The 25,796-nt window shown below is 44.0% G+C and overlaps 1 protein-coding gene across 1 annotated transcript in view; it reads right to left on the bottom strand.

Annotated features, from left to right (window-relative positions):
- LOC126425067 (uncharacterized) overlaps positions 1-25,796 on the bottom strand; it is a 100,779-nt gene that overhangs the window by 64,092 nt on the left and 10,891 nt on the right. The window contains exon 2 of the mRNA XM_050087977.1: positions 1,932-1,995. Coding sequence (XP_049943934.1) covers positions 1,932-1,995 — 64 coding nt within the window. The remainder of the gene's footprint in view (positions 1-1,931; positions 1,996-25,796) is intronic.

Below are 25,796 nucleotides of genomic sequence, written 5' to 3'. Positions count from 1 at the left end.
AGTAACAAATTTAAACATCAGTGACAATGTGGCAGTTTTTGACGCATCTCAGCGTTTATCTCGTCATATGTCCTGAATTACATGTGGTACCATGATACGCTATATGATGGAAAGTATCCGGACACACACAAAAACATACGTTTTTCATACTACGTGCACTGTGCTGCCACCTACTGCCAGGTACTCCATATCAGCGACCTCAGTAGCAATTAGACATCGTGAGAGAGCATAATGGGGCGCTCCGCGGAATTCACGTACTTAGACCGTGGTCAGGTGACTGGGTGTCACTTGTGTCATACGTCTGTACGCGAGATTTCCACACTCCTGAACATCCCTATGTCCACTGATTCCGATGTGATAGTGAAGTGTAAACGTGAAGGGACACGTAGAGCACAAAAGCGTAGAGGCCGACCTCGTCTGTTGACTGACAGAGACCGCCGACAGTTGAAGAGGGTCGTAATGTGTAAGAGGCAGACATATATCCAGACCACCACACAGGAATTCCACACTGCATCAGGATCCACTGCAAGTACTATGACAGATAGGCGGGAGGTCAGAAAACTTGGATTTCATGGTTGAGCGGCTGCTCATAAGCCACACATCACGCCGGTAAATGCCAAACGACGTCTCGCTTGGTGTAAGAGGGTAAACATTGGACGACTGAACAGTAGAAAAACGTTGTGTGGAGTGACGAATCACGGTACAAAATGTGGCGATCCGATGGCAGGGTGTGGGTATGTCGAATGCCCGATGAACGTCATCTCCCAGCGAGTGTAGTGCCAACAGTAAAATTTGTAGGCGGTGGTGTTATGTTGTGGTAGTGTTTTTCATGGAAGGGGCTTGCACGTAAGTCGTTTTCAGCCAGGTGTTCGGATACTTTTGATCTCATAGTGTATGTCAGGGGCTCACACGGTGGGCAGGAATATGCAATCAATATATGTAAACAAACATCACTTTCAACAAAAAGTCACGTTTTTCTTAAATGGCACATCTACTTATTTTCTGCAGAAATGTAAAATTACGGTACAGTTATTAACGGCACACTTGTTTTCACGGCTTTAAACACCATGCCTCCCGAAGTACGTAGACCTGAGTGGATAGAAAAGGCGCCACAGCTTCTGCCGTAATGCGTGGAGTAAGATTTTCCTATATCAGGCTTCAGGATAGTGCAGCAAACCGCCATTTTGACATAGCAGTATTATGTCACAAAATGTGGCACTGATTCCGTTGTTTACATTCTAAGGATTCCAGAATGTATAAGGCTCAGAGCAGTGGAACCAAATCTCCCAATACTAATGCTGCCTCTAGTTTTCATTTCGGTATATTTTCTACATGTGCCATTAAAAACTAATGTAACTTTGTCTAGAAAGTGAATTTATTTACATTTGTGGACTGTACATTCCTGCCCATTGTCCGAGCCCATGACGTAGACGCATTAGTGGCTAATTGAATTTTTCACATTTTGTTTCATTATGGAACACCCCGTACAACATGAACAACAATAGTCCCAAGTGTTTTCCTGGGGAAGGCCCTTCAACTTTTGTCGGTAGCTCTGCATTCAACATAACGTGATGCATCCTGTCTACCAAGAAATCCTCAACTCAGTCGCAAATTTTGCTTGATGGGCCGTATAATTTACCTTTGTTAATAAATGTAGGTGTAGTACCGAGTCGAATACTGTTTGGAAGTCAAGAAACATTGCAGTTACCTGACTGCCTGTTCCATGGCTTTCACGAAATGTGAGAATAGCGCAGGCTTGGTCAGCTTGGGTTCTTCTACACTCAGAGTTCGACATATAATGTATTTTGTCTTGTTTCCTATTTGTTTACGCATTTGCAAAATGCTTGCACACTCTTGCACCTCAAGAATGCAGAGACTTTTCTGGCCATCGTAACACACGAACAGTGCGATGGGATGAGATTTAGACTTACCTAGATTCTCGGAGGCCATGCAAGCTTTTATTTCGCTCATTACTTTTGCGTCGTTGCCATCTGCCTAGAAAAGAAAAGAAACACAGCGTTAGTATGAGAGCTGCCATGGGTTGAATGTAAAGCAGTGGTATCCCGTTTTACCAGAAAGAAACAGGGGAGGCGAGTGTAAGTTATCAGGGAAAAGGCTCCGCTGGAACCTTTAACAGCCTTATACTACACTCCTGGAAATTGAAATAAGAACACCGTGAATTCATTGTCCCAGGAAGGGGAAACTTTATTGACACATTCCTGGGGTCAGATACATCACATGATCACACTGACAGAACCACAGGCACATAGACACAGGCAACAGAGCATGCACAATGTCGGCACTAGTACAGTGTATATCCACCTTTCGCAGCAATGCAGGCTGCTATTCTCCCATGGAGACGATCGTAGAGATGCTGGATGTAGTCCTGTGGAACGGCTTGCCATGCCATTTCCACCTGGCGCCTCAGTTGGACCAGCGTTCGTGCTGGACGTGCAGACCGCGTGAGACGACGCTTCATCCAGTCCCAAACATGCTCAATGGGGGACAGATCCGGAGATCTTGCTGGCCAGGGTAGTTGACTTACACCTTCTAGAGCACGTTGGGTGGCACGGGATACATGCGGACGTGTACTGTCCTGTTGGAACAGCAAGTTCCCTTGCCGGTCTAGGAATGGTAGAACGATGGGTTCGATGACGGTTTGGATGTACCGTGCACTATTCAGTGTCCCCTCGACGATCACCAGTGGTGTACGGCCAGTGTAGGAGATCGCTCCCCACACCATGATGCCGGGTGTTGGCCCTGTGTGCCTCGGTCGTATGCAGTCCTGATTGTGGCGCTCACCTGCACGGCGCCAAACACGCATACGACCATCATTGGCACCAAGGCAGAAGGGACTCTCATCGCTGAAGACGACACGTCTCCATTCGTCCCTCCATTCACGCCTGTCGCGACACCACTGGAGGCGGGCTGCACGCTGTTGGGGCGTGAGCGGAAGACGGCCTAACGGTGTGCGGGACAGTAGCCCAGCTTCATGGAGACGGTTGCGAATGGTCCTCGCCGATACCCCAGGAGCAACAGTGTCCCTAATTTGCTGGGAAGTGGCGGTGCGGTCCCTACGGCACTGCGTAGGATCCTACGGTCTTGGCGTGCATCCGTGCGTCGCTGCGGTCCGGTCCCAGGTCGACGGGCACGTGCACCTTCCGCCGACCACTGGCGACAACATCGATGTACTGTGGAGACCTCACGCCCCACGTGTTGAGCAATTCGGCGGTACGTCCACCCGGCCTCCCGCATGCCCACTATACGCCCTCGCTCAAAGTCCGTCAACTGCACATACGGTTCACGTCCACGCTGTCGCGGCATGCTACCAGTGTTAAAGACTGCGATGGAGCTCCGTATGTCACGGCAAACTGGCTGACACTGATGGCGGCGGTGCACAAATGCTGCGCAGCTAGCGCCATTCGACGGCCAACACCGCGGTTCCTGGTGTGTCCGCTGTGCCGTGCGTGTGATCATTGCTTGTACAGCCCTCTCGCAGTGTCCGGAGCAAGTATGGTGGGTCTGACACACCGGTGTCAATGTGTTATTTTTTCCATTTCCAGGAGTGTATTTACCCTGAAGAACTAAGAAACTGGTACACCTGCCTAACATCGTGTAGGGCCGCCGCAAGCATGCAGAAATGCTGCCACACCACGTGGCTTGGACCGACTAATGCCTGAAGTAGTGCTAGAGGGAACTGACACCTTGAATCCTGCAGGGCTGTCCGTAAATCCATGAGTAAGAGGGGGAGGAGACCGCTTCTGAGCTGCACGTTGCAAGGTATGATGGCCAGCGAAAGTGCTTCATCTCAGAAGAGTGTTCCTACTTGCTGGAGCCACCCTGTAGCAATTCTGGACGTGTGAGGTGTCGCATTGTCCTGCTGAAATTGGCCAAGTCCGGCACAATGGATGCAAGTGATCGACAGGAAGTTTACGTACGTGTCACTTATCGGAGTCGTAACCGGACGTATAAGGGGTCCCATATTATTCCAGCTGCACATGGCCCCGCCGGCCTGTGTGGTTGAGCGGTTCTAGGCGCTACAGTCTGGAACCGCGAGACCGCTACGGTTGCAGGTTCGAATCCTGTTTCGGGCATGGCTGTGTGATATCCTTTGGTTAGCTATGTTTAAGTAGTTCTAGGGGACTGATGACCTCAGAAGTTAAATCTCATAGTTCTCAGAGCCATTTGAACCATTTTCACATGGCCCATACCATTACAGAGCCTCCACCAACTCGAACAGTTCCCTGCCGAAATGCAGGGTTCGTGATGAGGTTGTCTCCATACTCGTACACGTCCATCCACTAGATATAATTTTAAATGAGACTCGTGCCACCAGGCAACATGTTTCCAGTCATCAACAGTTCAATGTCAGTGTTGAGGGGTCCAGGCGAGGCGTAAAGCTTTGTGCACGAGTGCACGAGTGGTCCTTCAGCTCCTAAAGCCCATATCGATAATGTTTGGTTCAATGGTTAACATGCTGACACTTGTTGATGACCCAGCATTGAAATCTGCAGTTATTTGCAGAAGGGTTGCACTTCTGTCGCATTGAACGATTCTCTTCAGTCGTCGTTGGTCCCGTTCTTGCAGGATCTTTATCCGGCCTCAGAGATATCGGAGATTTGATATTTTACCGGATTTATGATATTCACGGTACACTGGTGAAATACTCGTGTGGAAAAATCCCCATTTCATGGCTACCTCGAAGATGCTGTGTCCCATCGCTCTTGCGCCAACTATAACGCCACGTTCAAACTGACTTAAATCTTGATAACCTCGCATTGTAGCAGCAGTAATCGATCTAATAACTGAAGCAGACACTTGTTGTCTTGTATAAGCATTGCCGACCGCAGTGCCATAGTCCGCCTGTTTACGTACGAGGGTTTTCCACAAAGTAAGTTTCGATCGGTCGCTAAATGGAAACCACAGTGAAAATAAGGAACATTTTATTTGAAATAGTTAGCTACATTTTCCAGATACTTCTTTACATAGTCGCCACTCCACGGAGCGTTATACCAAATTTCCAACACCATCGTCATAGAAGACAACCACGTGTGCTTCCCGATAATTCTCTGCGCTGGTCTATAGCGCGTAGCCTGCACCCAAGTGTTGTCTTCGTATCCAGAGTTTCATGTGAACAGAGGTGATACTCAGGACGAGCCAGCTAGGGCTGTGTTGTGGGTGATCCAACACTTCCCATCAAAAAGGCTGCAGGAGCGTCTTCACTGCCCCTGCAGAGTGCAGCTGAGAATTGCCATGAAGAAGGAAGTGCGTGGCAGTTGTGTTAAGGCCGGTTCCCACTAGAGCGCGGCAGCGCGTCGTGCGGCAACGGCAGCGGCAAGCGTTTCCCGCTTTGACGCGGCGGCTCGCGGAATTGAAATGGCTCTGAGCACTATGGGACTTAACATCTATGGTCATCAGTCCCCTAGAACGTAGAACTACTTAAACCTAACTAACCTAAGGACAGCACACAACACCCAGTCATCACGAGGCAGAGAAAATCCCTGACCCCGCCGGGAATCGAACCCGGGAACCCGGGCGCGGGAAGCGAGAACGCTACCGCACGACCACGAGCTGCGGACTGGCTCGCGGAATTGGCGTTCCCATCTGGAAGCGGCAGATGCTAGCGGTAGCCAATGACGGGCAGCCACTGAGGTACGGGGCGAGACCCACCGAAACGCCCGGTGCGTTTGATTAACTATATCTTACACCTACATGAAGGAAAGACGAAGTTGGGTGAAGACATACCATGTTTTCACTTTCTGTACAAATGTACTCTTTCACATATTTCATTATTCATGTTTTCTCATTTCACCATAAACAGATTTGATAACTACCGTTCATGATTGTTCACTATCTCCTAACACATTGAAACAATGTACGACAAAAGAGATTATTCAGATAGTTAAGCGAGACAAAAATTTAAAATGTGATACGGTAGCAGGTACAGGGAAACAGTAAGAACACAAAGGCTTGGGGGGAAGGGATGAAAGTGGCAGCCACCAGATAGAATTTCGCACAGAGCATAATGTAATCATCGCCAGCACCTTGCTTAAGAATCATGAAAGAATAATACATATTTGCAACAAAGTTTTAAAAACCAGATTTTAAATTATAAGACATTTCCTGCTGCAGACGCAAACCTACAATTATTTATTGGTTACGAGCTGTGGTTTACAACTAAAGAGACAGTAAACGGTGGCAAATTAAGGAAACGGAACTTGAATAAGTCAAGACCCACAGTTATTCGATAATCTTAAAGTTACCGTAATGCAACGACTGACTGAAACAGAGGAAGGAATCCGCTAGAATACGAATGGATATCTTTGAGAGAAGAAGTGGTCAGTGCAGCAGAGTATGTGAATGGGAAGAAGGTACAGTAGAAATCGTTAGATAAAACGTGATATATTAAATTTGATACAAGGGAAAAATATAAAAATGCAGCAAATAAAGTAGGCCATAGGAAATAGAAATGCCTAAACATTGCGTTGACAGAAAGTCCAAAATTGCAACGCGATTTTGCACTTGGAAAACATAAGGGAGTGAAACTGAAAAAGAACAAAGAAAACTTTGCTCAAAGGAGAAGCAACTGTCAAGAACTCATTTGGCAAGTCAGAACTAAGCAAATAAGAGAAGGCTAGAAAGTGGAAGGAATATGCAGAGAGGAGAGGGGGAGAGGTTGTACAAACTAACATAAGCACAATGTTAGATTCCTGTGAGATGTCTGAACACGCAAGGCAATACTGATCCTACCACTTAGCTAAGTAGACACACTGAAGAAGTGCGAAACTGTGTTTATAGCGTTTGCATGTTAAGAGAGAGATTTTGACAATCTTCATTAAAACATTGTTTGAAGCTCTGGAGATGTCATCGATAAAACACAGGGCCACAAGATTATCTACAACTTGTACTGAAACCAAACTGCATTTCTAAGACTTCAATGACGTGAAAGGGAAGCAGTAATTGAGAAGGCAGAAGTAGAGAGGATATAAAATGAAGTCAGTGAATAGCAAGAAAAGCGTTCTAAAAAAGAAAATTTGTTCACATCGAATATAAATTCTAATGATTGGGTACTATTTTACAAAGGTATTTGTGTGGTATGCAGCCTTGTATGTAAGTGAAATGTGGGCGATGAACAGTTCTGTCAAGAAGACAATGGACACTTTCAAAACGTGATGATCAATAAGAATGCTGAAGATTAGATATGAGGATCGTGTAATTAAAGAAGAGGAACGGAATTAAATAGAGGAGGAAGAGGAAATTACGGCACAAGTTTGACTACAAGAGGGGTAAGTTGACAGGACATATTATGAGGCGTCAACGAATGGGGACAAAGGGGTTGGGTGATAGTATTCTGCTAATAATCATCTGTTGAAATGCTATTCTACTATTTTATCTATTAATGTAAGCAGTGAGTTTACTCTTCCATGCACTCCTCCACAAAACATTTAAACCAAAACTGAAATCAGCTGAACACCATATCTTTCAACCACTGTCTGACAACTACTGCATTCACTTTCAACTTTCTATAACTATCACTGGCTAGCCACACACACATACAGATATAAGGAGAACAGAAATAAACAAATATTAGTTTTCAGCATATAATTCTTTAGGCTGGCAACATGTACATAAACAAACCAAACAGGAACGGACATAAGGTGAACACACTAGTTACGATTTCAATTCAGTGTTTTCGGTAAAATGTCTACAGCTAGTGACAGAAGAAAAAAGAGAGAACATGAAAATGTGCTTATGTTCCACAAACTAAGTTTTAGTTCAACCCCCAGCATGTGACCAGGTGAGGAGAAATGTAGATGTCCGCCAAAAACTCGATTTACTGTAAGTAATCAGTTATTCACGTAAAAAAAAAAAAAGTGAACTGTTTTATAATCTGCAAGCATCACATATCAAAACAAAACAATCATTCTAGATTCCACCGAAGATGCCTTAAAGTAAAAGGCAAAACGCATCTTGAAGCAATAAAGTACACTGGATATAGAAAAAAACGTTTGCTACTTCCAAAGGAAATAATCAATAGCTGTGGATACTTAGTAAATTATATCTTATGACATATCAGCAAATTAGTCTCGGTTTAACTTCTCATTCCACATGCTATTAAATGCTGTTTAAAAAATTCATCTATCCCTTCTGAAAAACTGTGGTTACTTTCATATCTTGGTAGATAAACAGATTTTGGATATTTGTCATGTGACGAAATACATGACTTTTTACAAGTTATCGTTTGCAAAAAAACGCGTTTCGATTTCTTGAACCGTTTACGAAATTTGCGGTTGATACAACCAAATGGTTTACGACGAGCAGACGAAGTATCGGTCTCGTCACGAGCGACCCGCGCGCGGTCACCGCATAGGCCGTCCGCCGATATATCATTCAATATCTCGAGAACGGTGATAGCTATCGTTCTGCTCTCAGCTTTAAAAACAATTTCGATATGTTGACTAAATTTCATACGCAATAATGTATTACCTAAAATGAACTGTACGCAAAGTCCACGCAATGCGTTTTTACCTCTGCACACTCATTAAAATTTCGTGTAAAGGTTTATGTAAATGCGATACAGCAAGTAACCACGACGAATAACGAAAAGAAATTCGGTCCTTTATCGAGAGAAGATATCAGGCTGTAACGTGCCCAAGAATCAAATTTTTCTACCGAATAGTTTCCTTGGAATCGGATGATAAGTATTTCATAGCTGCCGCCGCGTCCGCGCCAGCGCTTCGGCGGAAGTTCGTGTGGCCCGGGGTGCCGTACCTGACGTCACGCTCAGCGCGTTCTGTGATTGGCGGCGCGCACCTGGAGCGCGGCACGCGGCAGCGGAAGCGGTTCGACATGGTCAAACCGCGACGCAGAGCCCGCCGCGCCTTGCCGCTGACGCGCGGTTTTGACGCGCGGCAGCCCTAGTGGGAACCGGCCTTTAGGCGGGCTGCATTCACTAAGGCGAAGCCTCTCAGCGGGCCCCCCTACTCGGCGGGAGACACCGTTGTTCCAGGCACCTTTACTCTCTCACAGTGCACTCACAACTGAAAACAGCCTCTTGATGCGATCGATGGTCATGCTAGAGACGCTACCCAACACATCTGTGCAAACCTTCATCGAGTTTTCACTGTAGTGTCCATTTCGCGACCGATTGGAACTTACTTTCTGGACAACCCTCGTATATCTGTATCTGAAAACGCATGTCTGTACCAGTTTCTTTGGCGCTTCAGTGTATTATTACTCAGCTAGCTTAAAAGGGCCTGTTTTGGTTGAACCTGTTGTTATTTGATTTCTGAATTGAAAAAACGGTGTAATTAGTTATCTCATTTGCACAACACTGAGCAGTCCTAGTCGTAGTACATGACACAAAAACATAAGCTCGCTCAATCTTGTCTTGGACGGACCGTGGGCACAAACCCAGAGAAACACGCATAAATTGCATACATTTATTCCACGACAAACTACTGACATATAACAGTCAGAAGAGTTTACAAAATTTTTGATTGACAGTGACATTGGCACACATCGAATACATAGCCTTCCAAACAAACAGCCACTTTGGCTTGCTGACCTCTGGCTTCAAAGAATGACACACCTATGTCAAAAAATTACAAAACATATACTGACGAATATTCATTCTACATAATTAAAAGGAAACCAGCTTGACACTTGTGTAGGCAGACTTTGGGTGGAAATCAAATTAAATTAGGTGAGTTTAAGAAACAGAAATCAAACTTAATATTCGTTACAAAGATTATGCCCAGTAGTGCAAAAAAATGTTTGCACAAAATACATCTTAAGCTATAATTTCAACGCGTCTAACTTGTGTAAACTCAGTTTCAGTTCAATACAATCAGTACAACTCCCCTCAAGCGTCATAACCATTCCAATTCAAAATGAACTACAGAACGTTTAAAAGCACTAAATTAAGTGAGCAAACATTATAAGAATATTTAAAAGGTATTGTCTCAACAAACACATAATGAATTTTAAACAGTTTAACCTCTATTCTTAAACCAACAACAGCTTTACGGCCAGTCAAATTCAGGGACATCAAAGCCCAGACTTACACCCGAACTTTCAGAAAACAAGTGACGCTTTTGTCGTAATTACAGCAAGAACACTATTTGAGTCCAGACGTAATGCTCACCATGATCTGAAGTACTGCTTTGTACTCCAACAGCAAACATGTTTCGGGAAGCATCCATATCAGGCGACTAATATGTGGAGTGGCTGACAACTCTGTCTGGTGTTTCTGGTCACTGATGTGTAGCACATCTATTAATAGGCCGTATCTGGTAACAGTCTCCTATGGCTACCACGGTTACTCCACCGCAAAGTGCAGTAAGTCGCCCAAGGAACGACAATACGCATCCAAATACCAGAAGGCCTTCGCACAAGGGCTCTCAGGCTCATTTCGCAACTCACAGCGTGCCGCCACTGTAGCCTGCACAGAATGCTGTGGACCTCAGAGGAACAGACGGTAAGGCACACTTAGGGAGAGCGGTAGTGGAGGGGTTTATGTGCAGGCGTTGTAGGAGAAATGTCGAGCGCTGGATGGCAAGTGCCGTTCTAAACTGCCCTGTAAATGTTAACTGGGGAACTTTAGTGCCCACACTTGCATGGTGACCATTCGGAAAGACATGTACATGTACCTCTACATCTACATCTACATTGTTACTCTGCTATTCACAATAAAGTGCCTGACATAGGGTTCAATGAACCACCTTCATGCTGTCTCTCTACCGTTCCACTCTCGAACGGCACGCGGGAAAAACGAGCACTTAAATTTTTCCGTGCGAGCCCTGATTTCTTTTATTTTACCGTGATGATCATTTCTCCCTATGTAGGTGGTTGCCAACAGAATGTTTTCTCAATCGGAGGAGAAAACTGTTGATTGAAATTTCATGAGAAGACAAGGTCGCAATTGCCACTGCAATTCACGTATCATGACTGTGGCACTCTCTCCCTTACTTCGCGATAATACAAAACGATCTGCCCTTCTTTGTACTTTTTCGATGTCATCCGTCAGTCCCACCTGATGCGGATCCCACACCGCACAGCAGTATTCAAGAATATGGCGGACAAGCGTAGTGCAAGCAGTCTCTTTGGAAGGTCTGTTCCACCTTCTAAGTGTTCTGCCAGTGAATCGCAGTCTTTGGTTTGCTGTACCCACAGTATTATTTATGTGATCGTTCCAATTTAGGTTATTTGTAATTGTAATCCCTAAGTATTTAGTTGAATTTACAGCCCTCAGATTTGTGTGACTTATCGTGTAATCGAAATTTAGCTGATTTCTCTTATTACTCATGTGAATAACTTCGCACTTTTCTTTATTCAGGGTCAATTGGCACTTTTCGCACCATACAGATATTTTATCTAAATCATTTTGCAAGTCATTTTGATCATATGATGACTGTGCAAGACGGTAAATGACAGAATCATCTCCAAACAATCCAAGACGGCTACTCAAATTGTCTCCTAAGTCGTTGATATAGATCGGGAACAATAGAGGGCCTATAACACTTCCTTGGGGAACACCGGATATTACTTCTGTTTTACTCGATCACTTTCCGTCTATTACTACGAACTGTGACCTTTCTGACAGGAAATCACGAATCCAGTCCCAGAACTGAGGCGATAGTCAGTAGGCATGCAGTTTGATTAGAAGACACTTGTGAGGAACGGTGTCGAAAGCCTTCTGGAAATCTAAAAATATGGAATCAATTTGACATCCCCTGTCGATAGCACTTATTACTTCATGAGTATAAAGAGCTAGTTGTGTTTCACAAGAATGATATTTTCTGAATCCTTGCTGACTAGATGTCAATAAATCGTTTTCTTCAAGGTGCTTCATAATGTTCGAATACAGTATATGTTCTAAACCCCTAATGCAAATCGACGTTAGTGATATTGGTCTGTAATTCAGTGGATTACTTCTATTCCTCTTTTTGGGTATTGGTGCAACTTGAGCAATTTTCCAGTCTTTAGGTGCGGATCTTTCTGTGAGCGAGTGGTTGTATATAACTGCTAAATATGGAGCTATTTTATCAGCATACTCTGAGAGGAACCTGACTGGTACACAATCTGGACCGGATGGCTTGCCTTTATTAAGTGATTAAGCTGCTTTGTTACACCGAGGATATCTACTGCTATGTTTCTCAGCTTGGCAGTTGTTCTTGATTGGAATTCAGGAATATTTACTTCGTCTTCTTTGGTGAAGGAATTTCGGAAGACCGTGTTTAATAACTCTGCTTTAGTGGCATCAGTGACTTCACAGTTGTTATCGCGCAGTGAAGGTATTGATTGTGTCTTGCCATTGGTGTGCTTTATGACCAGAATGTCTTTGGGTTTTCTGCCAGATTTCGAGACAGAATTTCGTTGTGGAAATTATTAAAAGGATCTAGCATTGAAGTACGCACCATATTTCGAACTTCTGTAAAACTTTGGAAATCTTAGTGATTTTGCATTCTTTTAAATTTGGCAAGCTTTTTTCGTTGCTTCTGCAACAACGATCTGACCCGTTTTGTGTACCATGGGGTATCAGTACCAACACTTATTAATTTATGTGGTCTATATCTCTCAATTGCTGTTGATACTACCTCTTTGAAAACATTCCACAACTTTTCTGCACTTACGTGATCAGATCGGAAGGAGTATAGACTGTCTCTTAAAAAGGCGTTAAGAGCATTTTTATCAGTTTTTTTTAGAACTGTTGTCACCTCTGCTTTGATTAGTATGTAAAAAGAATTCCGCCGAAAATGTAGCAGTTTATTTCCAACTCACATGTTAACCATTTGTAACTTTCTGAGAAGCATCATGAGTGGCGAATATTGTGTAAAACCTACATATTTTCCTGGTTACCATGTTAAACTTTGTGTCTTTTGCCGAAACATAGAGGAGTTTACACGGTCTCACATCACTAACATTTGTGCAGACACAATTGTGAGAGAATTCTGAAACAGTGGTTTATTGAGTTTATTAAGTGAGGAACTAAAGAAAACTAGAGTCAGCAGCTTATGAAATAACACATCCTTGGTACAAACAAACGCGTAATGTCTTCACTCAAAGCTGTTCCAAAATATATAGCATTTCCCGATTCACCAGCTATCGACGCCCCTAAAAAATTACATTGTTTCATCGAAAAAGTCTTTAATTAGTGGAATAACATAGTACATAATGAAGTTTTACGTAATAACGATACGTCAGAATACTCTCCTGTTTGAGTGCTGTCATTTGCCAAAATCTCATTTTCATATCTGACACCGTTTACGAATAATCAGGAATGTTGTGGATATTTCACTATAGCTTTATCGCAGCTATCGCAAATGAGTGTGCTACGTAAGATCAAATTTCTCGAGGAAAAAAAATGTGTGAATTCCTAAGGGACCATACCGCTGAGGTCATCGGTCGCTAGACTTACACACTACTTAGACTAACTTAAACTAACTTATGCTAAGAACATCACACACACCCACGCGCAAGGGAGGGCTTGAAGCTCCGGTGGGAGGGTCCGCAGAATCCGTGACATGGCGCCACAAACCGCGCAGCAAATTTCTCGAGACAGATACCTCTACCCAGCGCTGTTTTTCTGGGAACGCTGGCGGATGCGTACCCCTAAACGTTTTTACGATGTTGAGAACTTGGAAGGGTGCCAAAGATTTATTTCACGGACGTGAATTTTTTATTTCATTTTTTCGTGTTGGTAATTGCAACACGGAACGATACCAGTGCAGTTTTTTGTGTGAAAAACAATGTCATTGACTGTTTCAAGCATTTCGGAGCTGCGGCAACCGTTCTCGATAACTGAATCGCTGGCAGCCAGTTCGACAAGCGTGTAGTGCCCTCGCCCGCTAGTAGTGGGCGATGGTAGTGCTAAACGAATATGCGTACGTTCAAACGTCGAGCTAGCGATAGATGTCTCTACGGTCCCGCTACCATGATCCTTCACGATTCATTGCCGTCTTTGTTTTGTTGTTCTTTACTCGTTTGCGCTTGCCGTTCCGTTCTTGGCGGTTGTGCGAAGTTTTACAGTGTGTCCTGTCTTTCGTTGTAACTTGTAAATTAAGTTGGACGTGAGAGATGAGCAGAAAACTAACAAACCGTGCTTCATTTGAGGTGATGTAAACTGAAGTGTTCGATACCACATTCTCTTTTATGTTTTGGTGTTTCTCGGTATCGGCTGCTTCATTTGAGCTAAGTCAACTGAAGACTCCGATACCTTCCTTCCTTTTTTTTTTTTTTTTTTTTTTTTTTTTTTTTTTTTTTTTTTTTTTAAAGTTCGACATGTTGATGACGTCATGGCTAAAAGCAGACGGATGGTGTCCCATGCTTCAGTTATAAGTAATTTTCGCGGCATTATATCCAATGTCGGAAAACCCTCAAACTTTTTTTTTTTAAAAAAAACACTGCCTCTACCCGTCTAAAGAAGAATTCAAGCCGGCCGAAGTGGCCGTGCGGTTCTAGGCGCTGCAGTCTGGAACTGCGAGACCGCTACGGTCGCAGGTTCGAATCCTGCCTCGGGCATGGATGTGTGTCATGTCCTTAGGTTAGTTCTAAGTTCTAGGGGATTAATGACCTCGGAAGTTGAGTCCCGTACTGCTCAGAGCCATTTTTTTTAAGAATTCGATATGTTAGATAAATTTCACACGCAAAAACATTATGTACACTACTGGCCATTAAAATTGCTACAGCAAGAAGAAATGCGGATGATAAACGGGTATTAATTGGACAAATATATTATACTACAATCGATACGTGATTACATTTTCACGCAATTTGGGTGCGTGGATCCTGGAAAATCAGTACCCAGAACAACCACCCCTGGCCGTAATAACGGTGTTGGTACGCCTGGGCATTGAGTAAAACAGAGCTTGGATGGCGTGTACAGGTACATCTGCCCACGCAGCATCAACACGATACCACGGTTCATCAAGAGTAGCGACTGGCGTATTGTTACGAGCCAGTTGCTCGGTCACCATTGGCCAGACGTGTTCAATTGGTCAGAGATCTGAAGAATTTGCTGGCCAGGGCAGCAGTCGAACATTTTCTATAGCCAGAAAGGCCCGTAGAGCACCTGCAACATGCGGTCGTGCATTATCCTGCTGAAATGTAGGGTTTCGCAGGGATCGAATGAAGGGTAGAGCCACGGGTCGTAACACATCTGAAATGTAACGCCCACTGTTCAAAGTGCTGTCAATGCGAACAATAGGTGACCGAGGCGTGTAACCAATGGCACCCCATTCCATCACGCCGGGTTATACGCCAGTATGGCGATGACACCATCGCAGGCACTCCTGTCTGTGATGCAGCGTCAAGGGTAACCGCAGCCACGGCCTCCGAGCTGATAGTCCATGCTGCTGCAAACGTCGTCGAACTGTTCGTGCAGATGGTTGATGTCTTGCAAACGTCCCCAGGGTTCGAGACGTAGCTGCACGATCCGTTACCACAGCCATGCGGATAAGACGCCTGTCATCTCGACTGCTACTGATACGAGGCCCTTGGGATCCAGCACGGAGTCCCGTATTACCCTCCTGAACGCACCGATTCCATATTCTGCTAACAGTCATTGGATCTCGACCAACGAGTGCAGCAATGTCGCGATACGAATAACCGCAATCGTGATAGGCTACAATCCGACGTTGATCAAAGTCGGAAACGTGATGGTACGCATTTCTCCTTCTTACACGAGGCATCACAACAACGTTTCACCAGCAAACGTCGGACAACTGCTGTTTGTGTATGAGAAATCGGTTGGAAACTTTCCTCATGTCAGCGTGTTGTAGGTGTTGTCACCGGCGCCAACCTTGTGTGAATGCTCTCGAAAGCTAATCATTTGCATATCACAGCATCTTCTTTCTGTGGGTTAAATTTCGCGTCTGTAGCACGTCATCTTCGTGGTGTAGCAATTTTAATGGCCAGTAGTGTAATATACGTCAAACACAACATCACAGCGACCTCTATTTTTCATTGCAGACTTTTCCGAATTTCGCGCAGTGTCTTACTTCCACGTAAATTCACATTAACTATGACCATTGACGTGATGATGGGGACGTCATCATGAACCTGAGGTATAAAGCTTTTAGTAAAGCAAAAATGACATTTCTTTTACTTAATAATTTCTGTAAAATCGTTTGAGGAAGATTGTAGGGCGTGCGCCTCGATTCTATCATCACTGACCGGCCGAAAGGTGGAAAACTCTTGACGGCCTCCCCTTCCGAACAAACGAAAGAACTCACCCCGCGCTTTGGACGAAAACTGGTCGCTGCAGGTCTGCCAACTTATCCGGCGACACGTAGAGCACTGCTTGCAGGCGGGAACCACAGACCCTGAGCTGGGCTGTGCGTGCTCCTCCATATCTGCCGAGTCTCCACTCTGGTAGCGTGGCTCCAGATCTTTGACAATCGATCACGGACCAGCACAAACACCTAACTTATTCTCAGTTTATTGTTATAACCAACATTTGGTTTTTTGCTTTTGGGTGCAAAGACGAACAAGCTCTGTGATTGTAAGACACGTGAACGCGCTTTGTACGTCGTGTGATTGGAAAATTTTAAGAATGGATCCGCTATTGCTTAGTTGTTTTGCGGGCGGGTACACTGAGGGTGGGGAGAGAGTCATTGCCTTGTCCTTAAACGCCCTCTGACAGGAAACTGTGTTTCATTTATTCAATTTGTTGCGGCAACTGGATCAGTGCGGGTCTTTTAGGGCTTGTTGCCGGATTCTGTCTGCGTGAAAATGGGCGTAAAAATGGAGCAACGAGTTTGTGTGAAATTTTGTTTTAAAACCAGGAGAACAGCTTCTGAAACTTGTCAAGCGACCAGAGACAATACCGACTTGAAGTGTGCCAAGAACTGATTAATCCGACTACAAATGACCCAGATTTGATAAATAGGGTAATTGCAGGTGAAGAATCGTGGGCATGTGGATATGACCCTGAAACCAAAGTGCAGTATTCACAGTGGAAGACTCCAGGTTCACCACGACCGAAAAAAGCACGGCAAAGTCGGTCGAAGCTGAAGACAATGTTGGTGATTTCTTTTACGTTCTACCGGTATTCTTCATCATGAATTTACCCCTGGAGAACTGGCAATTAACCAGGAATATTACAAATGTGTCCTTGGGCGTTTGCGCGAAAAGGTGCGGAAGAGAAGGCCTGCACTGTGGGAAGACAGGAGTCGGGTGCTACACCATGGCAATGCTCCGGCTCATCGTGCCTTCTACATCGTTTAATTTTTGACCAAAATCAAAATTCCTGTGCTTCCACAACCGCCATATTCCCCTGATTTGACCCCTGCGGACTTCTACCTGTTTCCTAAACTAAAATTTTCACAGAAAAGGAAGCGATTTAACACGATTGGAGACATCCAGGCAAATACCGGGAGCATCCTTAACACACTTCGGGAAAAAAATTTGCAGGAATGTTTCCAAAAATGGAAACACCGTTGGAGTCGGTGTGTTCAATCGGAAGGGGACTACACTACTGGCCATGAAAATTGCTGCACCACAAAGATGACGTGCTACAGACGCGAAATTTAACCCACAGGAAGAAGATGCTGTGGTATGCAAATGATTAGCTCTTCAGAGCATTCACACAAGGTTGGCGCCGGTGGCGACACCTACAACGTCCTGACATGAGGAAAGTTTCCAACCGATTTCTCAACACAAACAGCAGTTGACCGGCGTTGCCTGGTGAAATGTTGTTGTGATGCCTCATGTAAAGAGGAGAAATGCGTACCATCACGTTTCCGACTTTGATAAAGGTCGGATTGTAGCCTATAGTGATTGCGGTTTATCGTATCGCGACATTGCTGCTCGCATTGGTCCATATCCAATGACTGTTAGCAGAATATGGAAACGGTGGGTTCAGGAGGGCAATAAAGAACGCCGTGCTGGATACCAACGGCCTCGTACCACTAGCAGTCGAGATGACAGGCATCTTATCAGCATGGCTGTAACGGATCGTGCAGCCACGTCTCGATCCCTGAGTCAACAGATGGGGACGTTTGCAAGACAACAACCATCTGCACGAACAGTTCGACGACGTTTGCAGCAGCATGGACTATCAGCTCGGAGACCATGGCTGCGGTTACCCTTGACGCTGCATCACAGGCAGACAGCGCCTGCGACGGTGTACTCAACAACGAACCTGGGTGCAAAGCGTCATTTTTTCGGATGAATCCAGGTTCTGTTTACAGCATCATGATGGTCGCATCCGTATTTGGCGACATCGCGGTAACGCACATTGGAAGCGTGTATTCGTTATCGCCATACTGGCGTATCACCCGGCGTGATGGTATGGGGTGCGATTGGTTACACGTCTCGGCCACCTCTTGTTCCCATTGACGGCATTTTTGAACAGCGGACGTTACATTTCAGATGTGGCTCTACCCTTCATTCGATCCCTGCGAAACCCCACATTTCAGCAGGATAATGCACGACCGCATGTTGCAGGTCCTGTAGGGGCCTTTCTGGATACAGAAAATGTTCGACTGCTGCCCTGGCCAGCACATTCTCCAGATCTCTCACCAATTGAAAACATCTGGTCAATGGTGACCGAGCAACTGGCTCGTCACAATACGCCAGTCACTACTCTTGATGAACTGTGGCATCGTGTTGAAGCTGCATGGGCAGCTGTACCTGTACACGTCATCCAAGCTCTGTTTGACTGAATGCCCAGGCGTATCAAGGCCGTTATTGCGGCCAGAGGTGATTGGTCTGGCTACTGATTTCTCAGGATCTATGCACCCAAACTGCGTGAAAATGTAATCAAATGTCAGTTCTCTTATAATATAATTGTCCAATGAATACCCGTTTATCATCTGCATTTCTTCTTGGTGTTGGAGTTTTAATGGCCAGTAGAGTATTTTGAAGGAGATGCATCACAGTACCATTTAAGTGCCACCATTGTACAATTATAAGCCCATTCTTAAAACTTTCCAATCACATCTCGTATAACTGTCCGTCCGAGAAACACGATTATTTTAAATTCACTCGGCTACATTGGATTCTCTCCCTTTGTACCTTATTGTTAGCTATACTATATGGTAACCTTACCGGAAATTGGAGCCTTAAAGGCTGAATGTTAAGTTAATTGACTTGATTGGAATTTGTGGCATGATTATTGACTTTCTTTTTTCTTCCGCTTCTACGGCGTTGTTCAGACGCTTTATTGCTATGGCATACCAAGGCCATTCAACGAATTTATGAATTCTTTTGGGAAGTTTACGCATTCTCCTTGCTTCACCATTGTACCAATGGATTTAAATATTTTTTCACCTCGCACCTTATGCTACATGGTATTAGGTGTATACATTGGGATGACAAAAGTCATGGGATACAGATTTGAACGTACGCAGATACCTGCAGTATCGCATCCACGAGGTGTAAAGGGGCAGTGCAGGGGCAGAGCTATTATTTCTACTCGGGTGCTTCGTATGAAAAGGTTTCCACACGACGGAAATTAACAGAATTTGAAAGTGGAGTGGTGGTTGTAATTTGACACGTAGGACGTCACATTTCGGAAATCGTTAGGGAATTCACCACTCCCAGTACCACCCCAGTGTCAAGCGTGTGCCGAGAATACCAAATTTCAGGCATTATACAGGGTTATCAAAAAGTCCGTATAAATTTGAAAACTGAATAAATTACGGAATAATGTAGATAGAGAGGTACAAACTGACACACATGCTTGGAATGACATGGGGTTTCATTAGAACCAAAAAAATACAAAAGTTCAAAAAATGACCCACAGATGGTGCTTCATCTGATCAGAATAGCTATAATTAGCATAACAAAGTAAGACAGGAAATGCTCAATATGTCCACCATCATAGCTGTAGTCGAGGAATAATGTTGTGAACAGCACTATAAAGCATGGTGAGGCATTGGCGTCGGATGCTGTCTTTCAGCATCCCTAGAGATGTCGGTCGATCACGATACACTTGCGACTTCAGGTAACCCCAAAGCCAATAATCGCACGGACTGATGTCTGGGGACCTGGGAGACCAAACATGACGAAAGTAGCGGCTGAACATACGATCATCACCAAACGACGCGCGCAAGAGATCTTTCACGCGTCTAGCAATACTTCGTTGTTTTTTTTTTTTGGTTTCTAATAAGACCCCATGTCATTCCAAGCATGTGTGTCAATTTTTACCTCTCTGTCTACATTATTCCATGGTTTATTAAGTTTTCAAATTTATACTGACTTTTTGATCACCCGGTATATCACCACCGGCAAAGCAGTGGCCGACGGCCTGTACTTAACGCAGCGGCGTTTGCATAGAGTTGTCAGTGCTAATAGTCAAGCAGCAATGCGCGAAACAACTGCAGACATCGGTGTGGGATGTATGACGAATGTATCCGTTAGGACAGCGGACCGAAACATGACGTTAATAGGCGTGGCAGCAGACGACCGACGCGAGTGCCTTTCTTAACAGCTCGATATCACCTGCAGCGCGAGCCTTTGGTTCGTGACCATTTTGGTTGGACTCTAGGCCAGGGGTCTCTAAACTACGGCCCGCGGGAGCCGGCAAACCGGCCCGCGTTAGCTGGCCGGACACCCCCGGTATGCGGCCCGCCAAATATTTGAGGTGGTGCCTGTACTGCCGAAAACTGAGTTTCGAGGCCTATCGCGACCAATACACCGCGACATTGGCTCTGCTATTCGCTACAAGACTACATAACTACACTTATTGTTGCGCCGCTTGAAATAACAATGCGTTGACATACTCTACCTCCGTTATTACGTCTTGCTGTAATTGTGTTGCTAACAATGATTTTGGGATTTCGTTAACTTTGCAGGGCGCTTTCGTGAAGAATGTGCAGTGACATACTTTTTCGTCGGTGAAATTCGCCAGAATAAAATACGCCAGAATTGCGGTCAGATACGTCCACCAATCAAAATTATGTAATTAAATAAAAATCGTAGTTCGTTTCAGTGCTAGCTATTCCCACAACCTTTGATTTTTACGATTTTATCTTTCCTTTAGCCTTACATTACGGTGATCGTGGAGTTCTAGGGTGCTTCAATCCCACTAGGTAGATCTTGGCCCTTATGACTTCGTGGAGGAGTCAATGTGGCCCGCGGACGAAAAGGTTTGGAGACCCCTGCTCTATAAAACTGGAAAACCGTGGTCTGGGCAAGTGAGTCCCGATTGATAGGATTCCAGTACAGCACAGACCTCACGAAACAATGTACCCAAGTTGTCAACAAGGCACTGTGCAAAGTGGTGGTGGCTCCATAATGGTGAGGACTGTGTTTACGAGGAATGTACTGGGTCCTCTGGTCCAAGTGAACCGATCACTGGCCGGAGATGGTTACGATCGGTTAGTTAGAGATCATCTGCATCCATTCATGGAAATAATGTTCCCAAACAATGATACAATTTTTGTGGATGGCAACGCGCCATGTCATCGGGCCCCAACTTTTTGGACTGGTTTGGAGAACATTCTGGACAAGTCGACAGAATGATCTAGCCACCCAGATCGCCCATCATGAATCCCATGGAACATTTATGGGACATAATCGATATGTCAGTTCGTGCACAAATTCTTGTACTGGGAACACATTCGTAATTATGGACGGCTATAGGGGCAGCATGGCTCATTATTTCTGCATGGGACTTCCAGCGACTTGTTGAGTCCATGCAACGTCGAACTGCTGCATTACACCGGGCAAAAGCAGGTCCGACACCATATTAGGAAGTACCCTATGATTTTAGAGACTTCAGTGTAGGTACTGATTTTGTGATCACTGGTGCCTTAAGGAAAGGTTTACTACCTTTTGCTTCAAAACTCGATTTTTTAAAATTACATTTTTGAACCCCTGAAACGGTTTTTCCGTAAACGGAACGGAAATGTTTGTTATTCGCGGTTGAAAAAAAAGTGCACCTCCCTGAAATCGGCATTTTTCACGCACCAGTTTTTTTTTTTATTTCGGAGGACGACTTATTGTACCAGTGCTTGGGAGGAAACACACAAAATTCAAATGAAAGTTTGAACGCGTGTGTTTGGAAGTTAGCCCCGAAGCATTTGCACTCTGGTGCAAAGACTGTGGAGATTACCACTTTCCTGGCAGTGAGCAGCTTCAACCAAGGGTATTCAGCAATTCTGAAGACAATGACAACGATGGACGTCACCCTGGGACTCTATTCGACGCAGTTCGCCAAGCATTCGGACGGCCACCGGATTCAAGCGGCCGAAAACAGCTTGTCACCAGCAGTGCGAGCGGCTCTGGAGTAGCGCAGGATGGCCCAGATCGAGCAGAACGCCCTCTAGGAGAAAGCGGAAGAACTAGTTTATGGACCCCGAAGAGCAGATTAAACGTACGCTGCGTAATATTGCTTTTATATGTAGTCAAAACTTCAAACGCGTTTTTCTCGAAAGGACTTTTTTTGATCGCGCGGTATGGTAACTTCAAATTTACTGAACCGATTGACATGATTCTTTGTTTCCGACGAAGCTAACTAAATTGTCTAGGAGTTTTTCCACTTTTATTCCGATCCATCAACTATAAATATTTTTACTTGGCCGACGAAGTCGAAAAATCGATGAAAAAAACCCTATTTTTTCAAATGACCGCCATTTTGTTTCCTATGGTCCAAATAACTTAAGCGAAGTACAACTCCTAAAGAATCTTATATACTTCGCGAACGTCAACTCAATTTTGATTTGAGACCAGCCGGCTGACCTTTCACATACTGTGCGTGCAAGTCTACATCGAAATTTTGTTTCGTTCCGACGGCATTTTCGCCTTTGCTCTTCGACATTTCCGGTCGAAAAAATTCCAGTTTGTAGAGGAAATATCAATAAACATTTTGACCAAATTGAAATTGATAGCCATAACACATCTCGAGGAAAAAACTCTCAAAGAACGTCTTTTTTCGGACCAAAGATAGTAAACCTCCCTTAATATTGTAAGTAGGCTGTTTATGTTTCTATGTAAGTAGGCTGTTTATGTTTTCTCTATGTAAGTAGGCTGTTTATGTTTTCTCTATGTAAGGAGGCTGTTTATGTTTCTATGTAAGTAGGCTGTTTATGTTTTCTCTATGTAAGTAGGCTGTTTATGTTTTCTCTATGTAAGTAGGCTGTTTAGGTTTTTTTATTGGTAACGCCACCTCTGTATGAAAATCACTGGCTGTGCTGTGTGCAGTCTGTGGCTGCTTTGCATTGTTGTAATACTCGCCATTGTAGTGTTAGGCAGCTGGCTGTGAACAGCGCGTAGCGTTGCGCAGTTGGAGGTGAGCCGCCAGCAGTGGTGGATGTGGGGAGAGAGATGGCGGATTTTTGAAATTTGTCATGAACCGCTATATTTATATATGATGATATCAAGGTAAATACATTGTTTGTTCTCTATTAATATCTTTCATTTGCTAACTATCCCTATCAGTAGTTAGTGCCTTCCATAGTTTGAATCTTTTATTTAGCTGGCAGTAGTGGCGCTCGCTGTATTGCAGTAGCTTGAGCAGCGAAGATTTTTGTGAGGTAAGTGATTTGTGAAAGGTATAGTTTAATGTTAGTCAGGGCCATTCTTTTGTAGGGAATTTTGAAAGTCAGATTGCGTTGCGCTAACAAAATATTGTGTGTCAGTTTAAGCACAGTCGTGTATAATTGTTCAAAGGGGACGTTTCATATGTCGACCCTTAGCCGAGGATACCTCACTGGAATCTTCTGATTTTTGTTGTAGTTTGTGTAATTAGTGTAGATTTTGTTTATTGCTAGCTCGTAATTGTAGAGAAAATCTCCTTTGTAGTTGCAGTCTTTCATTGTTGTACAGTAAAACAGTTGTGGCATGCGTGTAGATTTGCACCAAGTATTTCGCAGCTGCAGTTAACTAGATATTATTTTCAGTGCTATTTTAATGTGTTCTCTTATTTTTGATCTTCAAATTGTGTTTTTCTGTGTTGTCGTGTGAAATATTTTGACAATAATGGCGTGTGAAAAACGTAATACTAGGCTCCAAAGTAAACTGAGAAATGACAGTGAAAATGAAAGCAGTGTGTTAGCGCCACCGAGTAATGAATTAACTGATGTTCAAAGTAGTAATTTGGTAACTGTGCACAGGGAAATGGAGCAGGCGTCAAACAATGGCGTGGACAGTGAAACAATTAGTGAAGAGGGAAGCATTATCGATCGATCAGTCGGCAATAGCTCGCCTCAGGAAGCCGAAATGACACGACACGATCTCGCAAATACTGTAGATTCAGGATTTGGATCCTCACCGTTTTCTCAAATAAGTCAAGACACATTTTCTGCTTGTCAAAATGTGAATGTTTCCGGTGCAAATTCACTGCCGAAAAGCACTGAGGAACATGTTTCAGACACCAATGCATTGTTATTACAATTAATACAACAAATGGGACAAACACAGCAAAAGCTTCAAAAGTTGGACACAATGGAACAAAATCAGAGACAAACACAGCAAAAGCTTCAAAAGTTAGACACAATGGAACAAAATCTTAAAAAGTTTGACGCAATGGAACAAAATCTTCAAAAGTTAGTCTCATTGGAGCAAACTCTTGAACAAACACGTGAGGATTTAACTACTGAGTTACATCACATTGAATCGAAATGTCAAAAAGTCTGTAATGACGTAAAAACTCAAATTTGTGAGCATTTTCAACCTATTTTTTCGCGGCATGAAAATGCATTACGGAATCACGAAGCAGCCATAAAAGAACTGCAAACTATTGTTCATGAAAATCATGAGACCTTGCAAGCTAAATTTGACTCAGTTGCATCTACCGATTCGGTTACGCAACTTGCAAAAACTCAGGAAAACTTAAAGGACACAGTAGATACTCTGAAACTTGGTTCAGAAAAACACACTGAGGAAATAAATACACTATCGGATAAAGTAGCCGAACTTTCAGATCAGTTCACTAACTTATCTACAAAGGTAGATGATGATCTGAATGACACAACACCTGTAGCCTTCACTGACACAGAAGAGTATGAACAAATTAGGAAATTCAAACAAAATCAGAATCAAATTAATACGCAACACCAAAGAGAAATCCGGGAAGTACAAGATCAGCTGACACAGGTAATACAAGAATTACGTATTTCAGAGGACACTCGCGCTCCAACACGGGAAGAGGGACTTAGAAATACGGAAAAGCCGCAAAATAATAACACAGGGCATTTCGGAAGTTATGAAAGAAATTGGCAATGTGCACCGAATTTTGAGATGGAACGGCCGACACGACCTAACAATGACCGACATGCGACTCGCCGACATGATGATTTTGACTATAAGCTGTTCATTACTACACGTAAATTCAAAACATTTAAAAATTCTGGCAACGACATTCATCCACAAGCATGGCTCCATCAATTCTCGCATTGTTTTCCTCCCAACTGGTCATTGGAGCACAGGTTAGAATTTATGTGTGGCTACTTAGAGAATGAACCAGGTGTAAGAATGCGATCGGTCATTCACGATTGTCACAGTGAAGGAAATTTTTATCATGCCTTCCTCTCAGCGTATTGGTCTCAAGCTACACAAGACCGTGTAAAACATAACATCATAATGATGAAACACTTCGAACAATCTGAATTTTCCAGTCTTGTGAAATATTTTGAAGACATGTTGCACAAGAATCAATACCTGTCAAACCCATACAGCCCCTCAGAACTCATCCGCATTTGCTTAATCAAACTGCCTGAACATTTACGACATATTATTTTAGCAGGACGTTGCAAAGACGACATTGAAGCTTTTCAGGGACTGTTACAAGAATTAGAAATTGACACAGACAGTCGCGGGATGCGAAAACAGGAAAACAATCACTACAG

This window comes from Schistocerca serialis, chromosome 10, assembly GCF_023864345.2.
Source record: "Schistocerca serialis cubense isolate TAMUIC-IGC-003099 chromosome 10, iqSchSeri2.2, whole genome shotgun sequence".
NCBI lineage: Eukaryota > Metazoa > Arthropoda > Insecta > Orthoptera > Acrididae > Schistocerca > Schistocerca serialis.
Note: the sequence above shows the minus strand (reverse complement) of the source record. Positions and strands in the feature narration are given on the sequence as shown.